General features: G+C 38.2%; 1 protein-coding gene across 2 annotated transcripts in view; it reads left to right on the top strand.

The window, feature by feature from the left end:
- The window catches only part of LOC102805938 (lysosomal alpha-mannosidase-like), a 159,522-nt gene that overhangs the window by 128,276 nt on the left and 10,516 nt on the right, over positions 1-20,730 (top strand). For both annotated transcript variants that reach the window (XM_085493896.1, XM_085493895.1), the window contains exons 12-21: positions 125-238; positions 1,422-1,538; positions 2,566-2,683; positions 3,642-3,709; positions 4,540-4,758; positions 5,401-5,519; positions 11,981-12,082; positions 18,247-18,334; positions 19,727-19,807; positions 20,107-20,319. In XM_085493896.1, the coding sequence (XP_085350022.1) occupies positions 125-238; positions 1,422-1,538; positions 2,566-2,683; positions 3,642-3,709; positions 4,540-4,758; positions 5,401-5,519; positions 11,981-12,082; positions 18,247-18,334; positions 19,727-19,807; positions 20,107-20,319 (1,239 nt within the window). The remainder of the gene's footprint in view (positions 1-124; positions 239-1,421; positions 1,539-2,565; positions 2,684-3,641; positions 3,710-4,539; positions 4,759-5,400; positions 5,520-11,980; positions 12,083-18,246; positions 18,335-19,726; positions 19,808-20,106; positions 20,320-20,730) is intronic.

Raw genomic sequence — 20,730 nt, 5'->3', positions numbered from 1 at the left:
TTAAATCTGTGGGTGTTTTTGAAACAGTGAGTTATTGAAACATGGGTTTCTTTGCCAAGCAGAGCTGTTTTCAATGTCACTGATTTATTTGATGCTGGACTTACAATATTGCTTTTTCTTGTAGAATCTGATATCTCAAGCGTTATCTAAATTAATGTCAAACAAAACACCTACAACACCAGAGTTCTGCCAGTATATGAATATCAGTATATGTAATGCTACTGAAAAACAGAAATCTGTAAGTAAATGTTATTTTTGGCTTCCATGAAGCACACATTACATATTAATATAATTGTATCATATCTCTACCCCCTTTACTAAACCTAAGCTGCGAAACATTGCTATGTTATATCATCGGATATTTAACTTTTATTAGCTCTGCTGTCGACTTTGTTGAGCAGAGCTTATCATATGAATGATTGTCTGTCGTCGTCCGCATCAACTTTTTACTTTTTCGACTTCTTCTTGGAAACTACAAGTCTGAATCCTTTGATACTTAGTGTGTGTATTCCTTGGGTAGACCTTTCTCAGGTTTGTTCATTTCATGATGATATCTTTAATTCTCTAATTTGGGTGAATATTTTTGGTAAAAAGTGATATTTTTCGATTTCTTATTGAAAACCGCAAGTCCAATTGCTTTGATAGTATACATATATATTAGGTACATATGTGGACCTCTCTCAGATTTGTTTATTTCTTGATGATATCTTCAATTATCTAATTTTGACGAATATTTTTATCATTTTTGGTGAAAAGTGTTATATAGTCCAATTGCTTTGGTACTATACATATTGTTCATTTTCTAATGATATCTTCTGCTCTTTAATTGCAATGTGCATTGCCACCAGCGAAGCTATCCCAGCCGACAGGCTGCTTGTTTTAAGGTTGTTTTGGTTTTCACAATAATGCTGTTGCAGAGCAATATCTCTCAAAATGGACAAGTACTCATTTGACAATCAGATACAAGACTGAATGTCAATCATTTTAATGTTAAAAAATCATTATACCCCTGGTAATCAAGCAATCAGCTGCTGGATCCATATCATTTTAATGTTCAAACTACACTCGTATATTACTATAAACAAAACTATTAAACTATATCTTAAATTTGGTAACTATTGGTCATGCATGACTTGCCATTTTCCATGTTCTTTTATGTTTTTATGTGAATTTTGTTAACATAAAATAACCCATAATGTAAAGATCATGGAAGTCTGAATATCTAATTAATACTAAACAGCAAATGACCTTATTCAGCCAATTTTTAAGACAGAAAGTATAGATGTGGACGTTTCACTGATATCTCACTTAGAAACCTCTAAGCTGTAAACTGACTACCATATCACATTGAGTTCTTACATTTCTTTATTTTGGTGAAAATAGCTTGTAACTTTTACTTTGTGTGACATTCTTTCTTTCAGTTCACAGTAATAGTATACAATCCACTTGCCCGAACTGTTCATAACTATGTACGTATACCAGTCAATAATCAAAACTTTGCAGTGACAGATCCAGATGGCAAAGACGTGGCTTATCAAGTGAGTAACAAGTTTTTTACATTATTGTGCGAAGCACACAATGGAAGTCTTTGCAGTTAGTGTAACTATTACAAAACATTTGTAATTGTATGTCCATTGATATTTCAAGAACCATATGTTATATATGTTATGCGCAGATTTGATTAGGTTTCGGTTAAAATCTGTGCTTATTAATTTTCTAATTTGCATGATAATTAGCTGATTTTTAACTGTTCAATGACTTTTCTAAAGAACCACTCATTGGATTTTGATGGAAATTGGTACGTAGATGCTCTGGGACAATGCACAGACCTGATTAGTTTTGGGTAGAAATCCTATGCATAATAATTTGCATAATGATTAGTAAATTTTTGTTTATTTCACCAATATCTATAATACTAGTCATCACATCACAATGAAACTTGCTACATAGATGTTATAGAACAATGCACAGACCTGATAAATAGTGGATTAATATTCATGCATATTAATTACCTAATTTGTATAATTAGTAAATTTTCAGCTTTTCTGATGTTTCAAGTATTAATCTTAACATTTCAACTTGGTACATAGTTGCTCCATGACTATTCACAGAACTTATTGGGTTAAAAATCTATGCATATTAATAACCTAATTTGCATATTGATTAGCGCATTTTAGGCATATTCATTTGTTTCTCAAGTATCATTCAACAGATTTTAATGAAACGTGGTACATAGATGCCCTGGGATAATGCACAAAGCTAATTAGCTTGGGGATAAAATCGATGTGGTACTATTATTGCTCATAGGGACATAGTAGGATATACAACCAAAATATCAAGTCATCATATATGGTCATTATTTCATTAAATAGCTACTTGGAACCCCCTAGATCATTGTCTGCAGTTATATTTTTAAATGCTGTATTTGCTCTAAAGTAGCATGTGTGCTAATGTCATGCCTCTAATATCTTTAGCACACAGGGGTTCTTTCCAAACTTTGTTTGATTTTATAATAATTTAATGAAAGTAAACATTTTACTTTGCTTATAACTTTGTTTATTATAGGTATTTAACGTGTCTGCTGAAACTCAACGTGTTCGTGGTAACCGTGGTGATGCCACCCATGAGTTGCTCTTTGCAGTGACAATTCCTGCAGTAGGATATTCAACATATACAGTGAAGAGTAAAATTTTTAATTTTAAAATTGTCACCCATTAACAGAAGTACAATTAGTACAATTCAGCCTATGGATTTATGGCAATGTTGGAGTGGATTGTATTTACATTTAATCACTGGCTGTCCACTAAAACACCAGTATGAATCCTTGTACACATGACACTATACATGGAATACACATGCATACACCATTAATAAACAAAGTTTGGTTGCCCGTACTCAATAATTTAAGCAAATTGCATTAAATTTGTTGTGCAATCGAAATTTTTACTGATAAATCTATGTTCTGACAGTCACTTGTTAATGTTTTGCTTATCTGTTTGATCAAAAACATCCTATTTTGCTATAGCGGTGTTTGAATGGGCAGACAGCGACCAATTGTAAATAACATTCATTCTTACAATGCTGTAGATCCCAAGCTAAGTACAATTGACCCATTTTTGTGAAAATTTTCTCAAATATGTTCTATGAAGTGAAGGTTAATTTTATATAACTAAATTCTGCTACTCTGGTGCCTACATCTTACTTCACAAATATGATTCAAATTGGCCAGTGTCGTATATTTGAAAAACTTCGACTGATGATGTTCATATTTTATATATTAATTATACATCATGTCATAGATATACATATGTATTAGCTTGACTATCCTATTTATCATGGCCGATCGGTGGCAAATTTATTTTAATTAATGTGATCCAGAACAATATCTTTCAATATGGACAAGTACTTGTTTAATGATCAGATACAAGATTACTGAATGTCAGTCATTTTAATGTTAAAAAATCATAATCAAGCATCAACTTCTGGACCCATATCTCTGACATGTTTATGTTACAACTATATTACTATAAACAAAACTATATACTACATGTATCTTAAACTTGATAACTGACAGGGACTGTGCCATACATGGCTTGTAATTTATATTGTGTTTTAAAGTAATGATTGTTTTGTAAATACAGGTTTTCAGTATACAAAACAGTTCACTCTAAAGAAACCAAGTAATGCTGATACAATTATAAAAAATGAGGTAATATTTTAATCTATCAATTTGTTATTTTATATGACCTAAGAGATTCTTCAGTCTTTTGTACCACAACTTTTATAGAAATGGAGTGACATGGCTTACAGTGTTCATACAGTGTTAATTGTCAACTGCGGCTTAGCCTCGGTTGACAATGGGCTCTGAGGGTCTCTAAAACTGTTGGGGTGTACATTTGTATTATTATATCGAATAAATCTTAAAACAGAAATTGTGGCACTCAATTATGGCAATCTTCCAGGTCACGCTCACGCTTATAGGGCTGAAGGCATGTATGTACACAAATATACAAGTTGAAAGAGTTCAAGAACAGTGATTGAATTCTATTGAGTTTTATCATAGACGTCTTTTTACTTTCATGGTTGTTTGATAAACCTAATTACAGCTTCAGTCTGACGAAGAATTGATTTTTACAACAACTTCTGGCACCATCCTGTGAGCAGCTATACGCTACACTGCGTACTATTTCGCATTACATGTAGAACACTGAAATGAGCTGCACACTGCTTGAGTATAGGTTTATGTCAACACCATTCTCTTTCAACAAATATACGGTACATAATATGTTGATATACTGTCAAAACACACAAAATACGTAACACAATCAAACAAAACGGTGCCGTAACACGGCAAAGTCTACGACTCGCAGATTATTTACGTAGACGAACTACGCAATCGCAGATCGAATGTCTCAAAGTGCGTAGCTGAGCACGCTGGCGTGAAACATTAGTGAAACATTAAATTTTACTATTATTATTGATAAATTATTAACGCAAACCAGCTTGTAATCTCACCTATTAAATTATTATTTTTTACAGCATGTTAGTTTAACATTTGATGGTACTACTGGTTTATTGAAGTCCATGACTAATATAGATTCCAACTTGACATTATCTGTCAATCAGTCTTTTTATTGGTATAATAGTAGTGCTGGCAACAACAAAGATAACCAGCCATCTGGAGCCTATATTTTCCGTCCAAATGGAACTGAACCAATCCCTATCTTTAAAGACAACGTTAACACAAAGGTGGTTCAAGTAAGTGTTTTGACAGTTACAGTACATTGCATATTTCTGTCGCACAAACTCTAAGCAGCCTTACTTATTGTTTTGTTTATAAATAGTTTTTTTTTTCTGTATGTATGTTGTCATTATAAGCATGGAGACGTTGGCTGAATCATTGACACATGCATAACCAAATTTATTATATTTTACGACACTCGTGAAGAAAAGCATGCTGATAGATAGACCACACACAGTGCTACATCTACACAATATATATATATATATATATATATATATACTTGTATAGTATGCTTCATTGGTAAATAAATTTGAATCTAAACTGATTAAAATGAATCACTCACTTTTGTTCAGATAAACCTTGCCTGTATCATTGTAGATAAAATTATGTGAGAAGAAAATGTCTGTCTCTGTTGTTGATTCCAGCATGACATTTTGAATTTGATATAAGTAGAACTTTTCTTACCCCTGGTAAACAAGGGGCCATAAATTGCAAAACAGTCAGCAAACTGGATAGTTGTTTGACTGAATGAAGTTTTAACTTTGTTGTCAGATTCCAACGAGCCACATCATACTGCTTATCAATGTCAATTGACTACTTAAAGTTAGTGATTACATTATTGACATTGATTATTAAAAATGTTCATTACTTTGTAGGGTAATTTAGTACAAGAAGTTCATCAACAGTTTTCTAACTGGGTTAGTCAAGTTGTAAGATTGTATAAAGGTCAACGTCATGCGGAATTTGAATATACTGTTGGGCCAATACCATTCAGGTATAGGAGATTTTTGTACGATTAACAGTAACCTACCCAATCTGACACATTCAGTGCACCAAACCTACCCAATCTGACACATTCAGTGCACCAAACCTACCCAATCTGACACATTCAGTGCACCAAACCTACCCAATCTGACACATTCAGTGCACCAAACCTACCCAATCTGACACATTCAGTGCACCAAACCTACCCAATCTGACACATTCAGTGCACCAAACCTACCCAATCTGACACATTCAGTGCACCAAACCTACCCAATCTGACACATTCAGTGCACCAAACCTACCCAATCTGACACATTCAGTGCACCAAACCTACCCAATCTGACACATTCAGTGCACCAAACCTACCCAATCTGACACATTCAGTGCACCAAACCTACCCAATCTGACACATTCAGTGCACCAAACCTACCCAATCTGACACATTCAGTGCACCAAACCTACCCAATCTGACACATTCAGTGCACCAAACCTACCCAATCTGACACATTCAGTGCACCAAACCTACCCAATCTGACCCATTTAGTGCACCAAACCTACCCAATCTGACACATTCAGTGCACCAAACCTACCCAATCTGACACATTCAGTGCACCAAACCTACCCAATCTGACACATTCAGTGCACCAAACCTACCCAATCTGACACATTCAGTGCACCAAACCTACCCAATCTGACACATTCAGTGCACCAAACCTACCCAATCTGACACATTCAGTGCACCAAACCTACCCAATCTGACACATTCAGTGCACCAAACCTACCCAATCTGACACATTCAGTGCACCAAACCTACCCAATCTGACACATTCAGTGCACCAAACCTACTCAATCTGACACATTCAGTGCACCAAACCTACCCAATCTGACACATTCAGTGCACCAAACCTACCCAATCTGACACATTCAGTGCACCAAACCTACCCAATCTGACACATTCAGTGCACCAAACCTACCCAATCTGACACATTCAGTGCACCAAACCTACCCAATCTGACACATTCAGTGCACCAAACCTACCCAATCTGACCCATTTAGCGCACCAAACCTACCCAATCTGACACATTCAGAGCACCAAACCTACCCAATCTGACCCATTCAGTGCACCAAACCTACCCAATCTGACCCATTTAGTGCACCAAACCTACCCAATCTGACACATTCAGTGCACCAAACCTACCCAATCTGACACATTCAGTGCACCAAACCTACCCAATCTGACACATTCAGTGCACCAAACCTACCCAATCTGACACATTCAGTGCACCAAACCTACCCAATCTGACACATTCAGTGCACCAAACCTACCCAATCTGACACATTTAGTGCACCAAACCTACCCAATCTGACACATTTAGTGCACCAAACCTACCCAATCTGACACATTTAGTGCACCAAACCTACCCAATCTGACACATTCAGTGCACCAAACCTACCCAATCTGACACATTCAGTGCACCAAACCTACCCAATCTGACACATTCAGTGCACCAAACCTACCCAATCTGACACATTCAGTGCACCAAACCTACCCAATCTGACACATTCAGTGCACCAAACCTACCCAATCTGACACATTCAGTGCACCAAACCTACCCAATCTGACACATTCAGTGCACCAAACCTACCCAATCTGACACATTCAGTGCACCAAACCTACCCAATCTGACACATTCAGTGCACCAAACCTACCCAATCTGACACATTCAGTGCACCAAACCTACCCAATCTGACACATTCAGTGCACCAAACCTACCCAATCTGACACATTCAGTGCACCAAACCTACCCAATCTGACACATTCAGTGCACCAAACCTACCCAATCTGACACATTCAGTACACCAAACCTACCCAATCTGACACATTCAGTGCACCAAACCTACCCAATCTGACACATTCAGTGCACCAAACCTACCCAATCTGACACATTCAGTGCACCAAACCTACCCAATCTGACACATTCAGTGCACCAAACCTACCCAATCTGACACATTCAGTGCACCAAACCTACCCAATCTGACACATTCAGTGCACCAAACCTACCCAATCTGACACATTCAGTGCACCAAACCTACCCAATCTGACCCATTTAGTGCACCAAACCTACCCAATCTGACACATTTAGTGCACCAAACCTACCCAATCTGACACATTCAGTGCACCAAACCTACCCAATCTGACCCATTTAGTGCACCAAACCTACCCAATCTGACACATTTAGTGCACCAAACCTATCCAATCTGACTCATTTAGTGCACCAAACCTACCCAATCTGACACATTCAGTGCACCAAACCTACCCAATCTGACACATTCAGTGCACCAAACCTACCCAATCTGACACATTCAGTGCACCAAACCTACCCAATCTGACACATTCAGTGCACCAAACCTACCCAATCTGACACATTCAGTGCACCAAACCTACCCAATCTGACACATTCAGTGCACCAAACCTACCCAATCTGACACATTCAGTGCACCAAACCTAGCCAATCTGACACATTCAGTACACCAAACCTACCCAATCTGACCCATTTAGTGCACCAAACCTACCCAATCTGACACATTCAGTGCACCAAACCTACCCAATCTGACACATTCAGTACACCAAACCTACCCAATCTGACACATTCAGTGCACCAAACCTACCCAATCTGACACATTCAGTGCACCAAACCTACCCAATCTGACACATTCAGTGCACCAAACCTACCCAATCTGACACATTCAGTGCACCAAACCTACCCAATCTGACACATTCAGTGCACCAAACCTACCCAATCTGACACATTCAGTGCACCAAACCTACCCAATCTGACACATTTAGTGCACCAAACCTACCCAATCTGACACATTCAGTGCACCAAACCTACCCAATCTGACACATTCAGTGCACCAAACCTACCCAATCTGACACATTCAGTGCACCAAACCTACCCAATCTGACACATTCAGTACACCAAACCTACCCAATCTGACACATTCAGTGCACCAAACCTACCCAATCTGACACATTCAGTGCACCAAACCTACCCAATCTGACACATTCAGTGCACCAAACCTACCCAATCTGACACATTCAGTGCACCAAACCTACCCAATCTGACACATTCAGTGCACCAAACCTACCCAATCTGACACATTCAGTGCATCAAACCTACCCAATCTGACACATCAAATGCACTAAACCTACCCGATCTGACACATTTAGTGCACCAAACCTACCAATCTGACACATTCAATGCACCGAACCTACCCAATATAACACATTCAATGCTCCAAAACTGCCCAATATGACACATTCAGTGCACCAAACCTACCTAATCTGACACATTCAGTGAACCAAACCTACCCAATATGACACATCAAATGCACCAAAACTGCCCAATATGACATATTCAATGCTCCAAAACTGCCCAATATGACATATTCAATGCTCCAAAACTGCCCAATATGACGCATTCAGTGCTCCAAAACTGCTCAATATGACACATTCAGTGCACCAAACCTACCCAATCTGACACATTCAGTGCACCAAACCTACCCAATCTGACACATTCAGTGCACCAAACCTACCCAATCTGACACATTTAGTGCACCAAACCTACCCAATCTGACACATTCATTGCACCAAATCTACCCAATCTGACACATTCAGTGCACCAAACCTACCCAATCTGACACATTTAGTGCACCAAACCTACCCAATCTGACACATTTAGTGCACCAAACCTACCCAATCTGACACATTTAGTGCACCAAACCTACCCAATCTGACACATTTAGTGCACCAAACCTACCCAATCTGACACATTTAGTGCACCAAACCTACCCAATCTGACACATTTAGTGCACCAAACCTATCCAATCTGACACATTTAGTGCACCAAACCTACCCAATCTGACACATTTAGTGCACCAAACCTACCCAATCTGACCCATTTAGTGCACCAAACCTACCCAATCTGACCCATTTAGTGCACCAAACCTACCCAATCTGACCCATTTAGTGCACCAAACCTACCCAATCTGACACATTTAGTGCACCAAACCTACCCAATCTGACACATTCAGTGCACCAAACCTACCCAATCTGACACATTCAGTGCACCAAACCTACCCAATCTGACACATTCAGTGCACCAAACCTACCCAATCTGACACATTCAGTACACCAAACCTACCCAATCTGACACATTCAGTGCACCAAACCTACCCAATCTGACACATTCAGTACACCAAACCTACCCAATCTGACCCATTTAGTGCACCAAACCTACCCAATCTGACCCATTTAGTGCACCAAACCTACCCAATCTGACACATTCAGTGCACCAAACCTACCCAATCTGACACATTCAGTACACCAAACCTACCCAATCTGACACATTTAGTCCACCAAACCTACCCAATCTGACACATTTAGTGCACCAAACCTACCCAATCTGACACATTCAATGCACCGAACCTACCCAATATAACACATTCAATGCTCCAAAACTGCCCAATATGACACATTCAGTGCACCAAACCTACCTAATCTGACACATTCAGTGAACCAAACCTACCCAATATGACACATCAAATGCACCAAAACTGCCCAATATGACATATTCAATGCTCCAAAACTGCCCAATATGACGCATTCAGTGCTCCAAAACTGCTCAATCTGACACATTCAGTGCACCAAACCTACCCAATCTGACACATTTAGTGCACCAAACCTACCCAATCTGACACATTTAGTGCACCAAACCTACCCAATCTGACACATTTAGTGCACCAAACCTACCCAATCTGACACATTTAGTGCACCAAACCTACCCAATCTGACACATTTAGTGCACCCAATCTGACACATTTAGTGCACCAAACCTATCCAATCTGACACATTTAGTGCACCAAACCTACCCAATCTGACCCATTTAGTGCACCAAACCTACCCAATCTGACCCATTTAGTGCACCAAACCTACCCAATCTGACCCATTTAGTGCACCAAACCTACCCAATCTGACACATTCAGTGCACCAAACCTACCCAATCTGACACATTCAGTGCACCAAACCTACCCAATCTGACACATTCAGTACACCAAACCTACCCAATCTGACCCATTTAGTGCACCAAACCTACCCAATCTGACCCATTTAGTGCACCAAACCTACCCAATCTGACACATTCAGTGCACCAAACCTACCCAATCTGACACATTCAGTGCACCAAACCTACCCAATCTGACCCATTTAGTGCACCAAACCTACCCAATCTGACACATTCAGTGCACCAAACCTACCCAATCTGACACATTCAGTACACCAAACCTACCCAATCTGACACATTCAGTACACCAAACCTACCCAATCTGACACATTCAGTACACCAAACCTACCCAATCTGACACATTCAGTGCACCAACCTACCCAATCTGACACATTCAGTGCACCAAACCTACCCAATCTGACACATTCAGTGCACCAAACCTACCCAATCTGACACATTCAGTGCACCAAACCTACCCAATCTGACACATTCAGTGCACCAAACCTACCCAATCTGACACATTCAGTGCACCAAACCTACCCAATCTGACACATTCAGTGCACCAAACCTACCCAATCTGACACATTCAGTGCACCAAACCTACCCAATCTGACACATTCAGTGCATCAAACCTACCCAATCTGACACATCAAATGCACTAAACCTACCCGATCTGACACATTTAGTCCACCAAACCTACCCAATCTGACACATTTAGTGCACCAAACCTACCCAATCTGACACATTCAATGCACCGAACCTACCCAATATAACACATTCAATGCTCCAAAACTGCCCAATATGACACATTCAGTGCACCAAACCTACCTAATCTGACACATTCAGTGAACCAAACCTACCCAATATAACACATCAAATGCACATAAACTGCCCAATATGACATATTCAATGCTCCAAAACTGCCCAATATGACGCATTCAGTGCTCCAAAACTGCTCAATATGACACATTCAGTGCTCCAAAACTGCTCAATATGACACATTCAGTGCTCCAAAACTGCTCAATATGACACATTCAGTGCTCCAAAACTGCTCAATATGACACATTCAGTGCATCAAACCTACCCAATATTCACATTCAACGCTCAAAAACTGCCAAATGTGACAAATTCAACGCTCAAAAACTGCCCAATGTGACACATTCAGTGCACCAAACTAACCCAATATGACACATTCAATGCACCAAAACTGCCCAATATGACACATTCAGTGCACCAAACCTACCCAATATGACACATACAATGCACCAAAACTGCCCAATATGACACATTCAATCCACCAAACCTGTCCAATCTGGCATGTGCCTTTAGTGTACTATGCCTTTATTTCTCTCCAGTTACATGGAGGTGGATCTGGCTTCTTTTGCCTAAGAGAATTCATTTTTTTCAGGGATGGCTTAGGAAGAGAGATAATCAGCAGATTTGATACTGACTTAGCTACTGACAAACAATTTTATACGGATTCAAATGGTCGTCAAATAATGACACGCATGTAAGTATTCATTTTTGCCTTTTCAAATGAAATAAATGGGTTATGAGGTTATTATCTTATATTGTCGTCATCTTTGTTGACAATTTCTTATGGATAACTAGTAATTTTTCTCCAATCTTTCACAAACTTTTGAATATTATGACGTAATGTTATAGTTTGAGTGCATTTCACATGGATATTTTGAGTTCTTAATAAAACTGTGTCTCTAAATTTGTTTAACTTTAAGTTTTAGCTCAGCACACAATGTACATGGTATGTCTGTATTGTTATTCAGTGTGCTACATTCAGTCCCATCTCTGACCATTCATTTTTGACTCCCATGTGCGAAGGCACATAATGTGAGTCTTTGCAGTTAGTGTGTGTATGCGTGTTCGACTGTTCCACTGCTATCTCAAGAACCATACATCGGTTTTTGATGAAACTTGGTGCATAGATGCTCTGGGCCAATGCTCAGATTTGATTAGGTTTTGGTAAAAATCCATGCTCGTTAATTACCTAATTTGCATGATAATTAGCTAATTTTTAGCTGTTCTATGACTGTTCCACTGATATCTAAAGAACCACTCATTGGATTTTGATGAAACTTGGTACATAGATGCTCTGAACATATGCGCAGATTTGATTAGTTTTTGGTAAAAATCCGTGCATATTAATTACCTAATTTGCATGATAATTAGCTGATTTTTAGCTGTTCCATGATTGTTCCACTGATATCTAAACAACCACTCATTGGATTTTGATGAAACCTGGTACATAGATGCTCTGAACTAATGCTAGGTTTTGATTAGTTTTTGGTAATAATCCGTGGATACTAATTACCTAATTTGCATAATGATTAGTCAATTTTTGGGTTTTCCACTGATATCTCAAGTACTAATCATCACATTTCAATGAAACTTGGTACATAGATATCATATGACACTGCACAGACCTGATAGTTTTTATGGTAATATCAGTACATATTAATTACCTAATTTGCATAATTAATTAATTTTCAGCATTTGATATATGTAGTGAGCATTACATTTCAATGAAACTTGGTACTTACATACTCAAGGACTATGCAGAGATTGATTGTTTCCGATAAATATTTGTGCATATTAATCACCTAATTTGCATAATTAATAAATTTTCAGCTTTTCCACAGCTATCTCAAGTACTAATCATCGCATTTCAATGAAACTTGGTACATAGATCCTTTAGGACTATGCAGAGACCTGATTAATTTTAGGGTAAATAATTGTGCATATTAATTACCTAATTTGCATAATTAATTTTCAGCTTTTCTACTGATATCTAAAGTACTAATCATCACATTTCAATGAATCTAGAATTATGCAGACCCAATTAGTTTCCGGTAAATATTTGTGCATATTAATCACCTAATTTGCATAATTAACCAACTTTCACTCTGATATCTCAGGTACTAAACATCACATACCAATGAATGTACATGGATCACATACCAATGAATGTACATGGATGCTGTAGGACAGTAGACAGACCTGGATAATTGTGGGTTAAAATCTGTACATATTAATTACCTAATTTGCATAATTAACCAATTTTAAGCTTTCACTCTGATATCATAAGTACTAATTATTCCATTTCAATGAAACTTAGTACAAAGATGCTCTAGGACAATGTACAAACCTAATTAGTTTGGGGTAAAAATCTGTTCATATTAATTCCCTAATAAGCATAATAATTCATAATTTTTTGGTTCTAATCACATTTCAATTAAACTTGGAAACATAGATTTTCTGTTACATTGTGCAGACCTCATTAGTTTTACACTCAAATCTGTTCATATTAATTTTCTGATTTGCATAATTAGTTTTCAGCTGAGTAATTTCGAATTATAATTAATGCGTCTCCAATACTCTCAGCACATGGGAGTTCTTTCTAAGCTTTCTTTGATTTAATTTAAAAACTCACAGTGACCATGTAATGAAATAACTTTAATATTAATTAAGAGACATGACAGTATACAAATGACTCATGCCCACCTCCATGACAGTATACAAATGACTCATGCCCACCTCCATGACAGTATACAAATGACTCATGCCCACCTCCATGACAGTATACAAATGACTCATGCCCACCTCCATGACAGTATACAAATGACTCATGCCCACCTCCATGACAGTATACAAATGACTCATGCCCACCTCCATGACAGTATACAAATGACTCATGCCCACCTCCATGACAGTATACAAATGACTCATGCCCGCCTCCAGAACTGTACAAATGACTCATGCCCACCTCCATGACAGTATACAAATGACTCATGCCCACCTCCATGACAGTATACAAATGACTCATGCCCACCTCCATGACAGTATACAAATGACTAATGCCCACCTCCATGACAGTATACAAATGACTAATGCCCACCTCCATGACAGTATACAAATGACCCGTGCCCACCTCCATGACAGTATACAAATGACTCGTGCCCACCACCATGACAGTATACAAATGACTCGTGCCCACCACCATGACAGTATACAAATGACTCGTGCCCACCACCATGACAGTATACAAATGACTCATGCCCACCTCCATGACAGTATACAAATGACTCGTGCCCACCTCCATGACAGTATACAAATGACTCGTGCCCACCTCCATGACAGTATACAAATGACTCATGCACACCACCATGACAGTATACAAATGACTAATGCCCACCTTCATGACAGTATACAAACGACTCATACCCATCTCCATGACAGTATACAAATGACTAATGCCCACCTCCATGACAGTATACAAATGACTAATGCCCACCTCCATGACAGTATACAAACGACTCATACCCATCTCCATGACAGTATACAAATGACTAATGCCCACCTCCATGACAGTATACAAATGACTCATGCCCACCTCCATGACAGTATACAAATGACTCGTGCCCACCTCCATGACAGTATACAAATGACTAATGCCCACCTCCATGACAGTATACAAATGACTCATGCACACCACCATGACAGTATACAAATGACTAATGCCCACCTTCATGACAGTATACAAACGACTCATACCCATCTCCATGACAGTATACAAATGACTAATGCCCACCTCCATGACAGTATACAAATGACTAATGCCCACCTCCATGACAGTATACAAATGACTAATGCCCACCTCCATGACAGTATACAAATGACTAATGCCCACCCCCATGACAGTATACAAATCACCACCTCCACTTTTGTATGATTTCTATAGACGAATCCGAGAAGCAGATGAATTACCCCCTTCGCCGTAGGCAGCGCGCTCATGGCCGCCATTACCGGGGGACAGCGTGAATCGATAATCGAGTGGAAATTTTTCGTCAGTGTAATTTTATACCATAATTTTAACTAGTGTTATAGTTTCAATGTTTTTTATGATCATGGGAGGGTCAGAAAAAAACTGTAAGTTTCTAGGATGCACGAACAGCGATAAAAAACTTTAAAAAATGGAAACAAACTACGTGCCAAATCCATTCACCAAAGACGCATGTTGAGTGCGAATGCAGGCAACCCCCGGGAGGGGGGTACTTGCAAAAATACTGACAGAGGTGTGTAGCTGGTTGTTTGAAACGCCTACCCCTTATCAGAAAGAAATAAACTCAAATTGCCTACCCCTTTTCAGACAAACTGTGGATATTTGACATCCCTTTCCAGACAGTACGCATAAATGGTAAATAGCGAATCAGAGGATCTATATCCGTTTCAGGTTTATTTATTCCGGGAAATTGGGGGGGGGTGGTCAGCTATTTTTATTTACCTAGATGGACTCCTGGGGATATAAAAAAAGTTGACGACCGAAATGAAGTTACAGAAAGAAAAAATCAGCTTAATTTTCCTGATTTTTGGATCACTCAAGCTCTAAAGACAGTCTTTGGAAAATATGGTTATTTTTTCAGACAGAAATAATGACAAAAAGATACAGACAGGATAAAATAACATACCCCTTTTCAGACAGAAGTGGTAAATTTGGGACCCCTTTTGGCGGCACATATACATATAGCACTTTAATGTGAGTAACCCCCCTCCCCGGGAGGCAACCTTACCAAATGCACCGGTCTCCAACTTCAAACGAAAAAAAAAAAAAACAGAGTCTGCCAAGCTTCTGATGAAATGGAAGCAGTTTATACAAAAGAGAGAACGATTTATAGCAGTAAAACGAATGTTTAGTAATGGAAACTTCGTCGCATCTAGTGATACAAATGAAAAGCTCCCGTTTCACAAAAATGTAAACAAAGCCAATTTCGCCAATTCACATCGTTTGTGTTGTACTCGTAATAGCAGTATGAGTATTGAAGCATAATGCAACACAGGGAGTATCTTACGAAAATATGTGGAGGCAGCTTCTAGTTATTCTCGTTTGTTTGTAAACAAACTTGTTAATGTAAATGTGATTCGTGATGTTGCATTCAATGTGATTACGACTGAAAGATTTGAAGTAACACTGTGTGTCCAACAACTTCATGTTCAAGAAGAAATTGATTTCAATATGAAGAATTGAAAAAGGGAAAAATAAATTTGTAATTTTCCACGTTTTGAATTTATCTCAATAGTTCCCCAAAAGTGGATCACTTGCAATAATGCAATTTTTAGATTTTGATTTCTCATTGTAATTTTGCAAGTCAACTGTTTGATAAAATGCACAGGCTCTTTTGTTTACATTCATATCAAAGCTTGATATAAATAATATGAATATGAACAACTTAGTCTGTGTATTTTCACAAACTGGTAGTTTACTTTGTACATGAAATCGATAGACAGTATTAAATACACCAGTAAAATACATGTACAATGTAAAGCACCATGTTGAGTTCTCATGCTTTCACCGTTTTAAGATCATAAGTTAAGATCATAAATGTATTATTGTAAAGTTGAGTCTATAATTGTAAAATTGGACAAAATCAATGCATTGAAGTTTGTGCTAAATGTTCACTAGAGCAGTCGTACTGGTACCTTCAGGGCTTGTTAACGAGATGCACAACAGCATCTCAGCGCACGTGCATTGATGTTGCCAAATTTTACCCTTCAATTTAAGTGAGTGTGCTTTAACATGCCTTCCTTGATCAAAGCAGCCTTTGTGTTTACCAAATTAGTTAATTTGTTATTACAAGTAAACTTTGAATAGTTCTCACAGTTTTTTATGATCTGACTGAGTACAGTCCTATAGGTTGGCCTCCTTCCGTTGATCATTCGGCCCCACATGTTAGCCAGTCTCTAACATCGTCTTTCCAAATATCCAAGAAAATAATCGTTGGAAATGCGTATTAAATATTTGTAGGTGAGTTTGTAGTGGTGGCAATAGTACGAGTTCGCATGTAATTAATAAATATTATTATTATTTTTACGTAATTTGTTATGGGACGCCATGACTGTGAGTGGTATATGCCCCCCAGTAATGGCGACGGCGTATGAGGGCGCTCGTCGGATTACTCTATATATCAGTTAATGTAGTTCCACTTAGGGCTCACCCTTTCTTAAAGAACTGTTTGGTCAGGAAACCTGGTCAGTCATGAAACCTGGTCATTAGAAATCAGTTTGTAAATTGTTTTACTTTTCTGATCAATAAAATTACATTCTTTGTCAATCATTAATGAAGCATGAATGGTTACCTGTTATAAGCGTGAAAGGTGTTAAATACCTATTCTACACTGCATTTATCTTTAGAAAACTGCTCATCATCTGTAATAAAAATAAAATATCGTTTCCATATCGAAATAGCTACCAGACATGCACATTGCATTCATTATTACCAATATTCAACAATTCCTGAAAAAAATCATCAGTACCAGACAGCATTATGATTTGTTAATATCAAACTTAAGGGCAAAAAACCTTTCAGTATCGTAACTTGGTGGGCATCCCCTCAGTATCATACCTTGGTGGGCAACCTTTCGGTATCGTAACATGGTGGGCCACCACCTCAGCATCATACTTTGGTGGGCAACCTTTCAGTATTATAACTTGGTGGGCAACCGTTCAGTATCGTAACTTGGTGAGCAACCGTTCAGTATCGTAACCAGGTGGACAACCTTTCAGTATCATAACTTGGTGGGCCATCACCTCAGTATGTTACCTTGCTTAAAATAGCTCAGTCCCAGATCTCAAAGCTGTGTTACATTTTTTTGTTTTTGACAGTCGTAATCATAGAGACACTTGGGATTACAACAATACAGAACCAGTTGCTGGGAACTACTACCCTGTAAACAGTAGGATTTATATAAAGGTATTCTTTTAATCCCTTTCACCTTTTCACATCATATGCCGTATGTCACCTTTTCACATCATATGCCGTATGTCGCCTTCTCGCATCATATGCCGTATGTCACCTTTTCACATCTATGCCGTATGTCACCTTTTCACATCTATGCCATATGTCACCTTTTCACATCATATGCCGTATGTCACCTCACATCATATGCCGTATGTCACCTTCTCACATCATATGCCGTATGTTACCTTCTCACATCATATGTTGTATGTCACCTTCTCACATCATATGCTGTATGTCACCTTCTCACATCATATGCCGTATGTCACCTTTTCACATCATATGCTGTATGTCACCTCACATATGCCGTATGTCACCTCACATCATATGCCGTATGTCACCTCACATCATATGCTGTATGTCACCTTCTCACATCATATGCCGTATGTCACTTTCTCACATCATATGCCGTATGTTACCTTCTCACATCATATGCCGTATGTTACCTTCTCACATCGTATGCCGTATGTTACCTTCTCACATCGTATGCCGTATGTTACCTTCTCACATCATATGCCGTATGTTACCTTCTCACATCATATGCCGTATGTCACCTTCTCACATATGCCGTATGTCACCTCACATCATATGCCGTATGTTACCTTCTCACATCATATGCCGTATGTTACCTTCTCAGATCATATGCCGTATGTCACCTCACATATGCCGTATGTCACCTCACATATGCCGTATGTCACCTTCTCACATCATATGCCGTATGTCACCTTTTCACATCATATGCCTTATGTCACCTTATATATGCTGTATGTCACCTTTTCACATCATATGCCGTATGTCATCTTTTCACATCATGTCGTATGTCACCTCACATCATATGCCGAAAGTCACATCATATGCCATATATCACCTATTCACATCATATGCTATATGTCACCTTTTCACATATGCTATATGTCACCTTTTCACATATGTCGTATGTCACCTTGCATTATATGCCATATGTCACCTTTTCACATATGCTGTATGTCACCTTTTCACATCATATGCTGTATGTCACCTTTTCACATATGCTGTATGTCACCTTTTTCGCATCATATATCGTATGTCCCCTTTTCACATCATATGTCCCCTTTTCACATCATATGTCCCCTTTTCACATATGCGCTATTTACCCTTTTCACATCATATGCCTTATGTCACCTTCTCACATCATATGCCATATGTCACCTTCTCACATCATATGCCATATGTCACCTTCCAACATCATATGCCTTATGTCACCTTCTAACATCATATGCCGTATGTCACCTCACTGTATATCTAATTACCTTCTTACATGTCATTGGTAAGATTACTTAATATCTAATTATTCCACTATTTTTGCAGGATACCAAAAAACAGTTCACTGTTTTGAATGATAGATCACAGGGTGGTAGTAGCCTTAAAGATGGATCAGTGGAATTAATGGTAAGCATTTTAATTGCATCAAACTGTCGAACATTTCTGTCATTTTTGGTGAAAAATTCTTTTTTAAACTTTTATTGAAAACTACTAGATCAACTGCTTTTATACTTAGTATGTTTGTGCTTTGGTTGAACCACTTTCAGATTTGTTCATTTTTTGACGATATCATTAAATTCTCTTTAAGTATTTTTGTCATTTTGGGGATAAAATGTTTTTTAGTTTTGAGACCTTTCTAGGTTCATGATAAGATACGTACTGTCGTTATTTATCATTATTTTTAATTTGCATTCTAATTAATACAGATACATCGCCGAATGTATTATGATGACAAGTTCGGAGTTGGAGAGCCACTAAATGAAACTGGGGTATTTGGAGATGGATTAATTATCCGTGGAAAACTTTACTGTATATTAGCAACACCTGTTGATTCTGTTCACTTGCATCGTACTCTTGGAGAAGAACTTTACATGGCACCTATTGTATCATTCTCAGCTAATACTAAGTTGAAAACTAACGTAAGCATATATCAACACAAACTGGACATCTATGTAACAAATATTTTAAATAAAAAAATACAAGTTATTGCTACCCCAAAAATGATTAGTCCCTGTTTGAACTCAGTCTGAAATGGGGTACTTATGAATTGACTTCTGTGCATGTGCCTGTGCGTCCAGCTGGTCGAATGGCAGCCATTTTTGTGCTGAAAAATCATCAAAATCAAGTATTTTTCAGCTGTTTACAGATGGATTTTGTTCAAACTTGGTTCATAAATTAGACATTAAGGGCCTAGATGCACGTCGTATTGTTTTTCAGATTAGATTCAACATTTTTTTAATGAATGTGATTTTAGTGCTATATCTCTTAATAAGTTCATTATGCATCATGTCATAGATATACAGATGTATTGGTTTGACGATCTGATTCAA

The sequence above is a fragment of the Saccoglossus kowalevskii genome, chromosome 19 (assembly GCF_978046115.1).
Source record: "Saccoglossus kowalevskii chromosome 19, keSacKowa6.1, whole genome shotgun sequence".
NCBI classification, from domain to species: Eukaryota; Metazoa; Hemichordata; class Enteropneusta; family Harrimaniidae; genus Saccoglossus; species Saccoglossus kowalevskii.
Note: the sequence above shows the minus strand (reverse complement) of the source record. Positions and strands in the feature narration are given on the sequence as shown.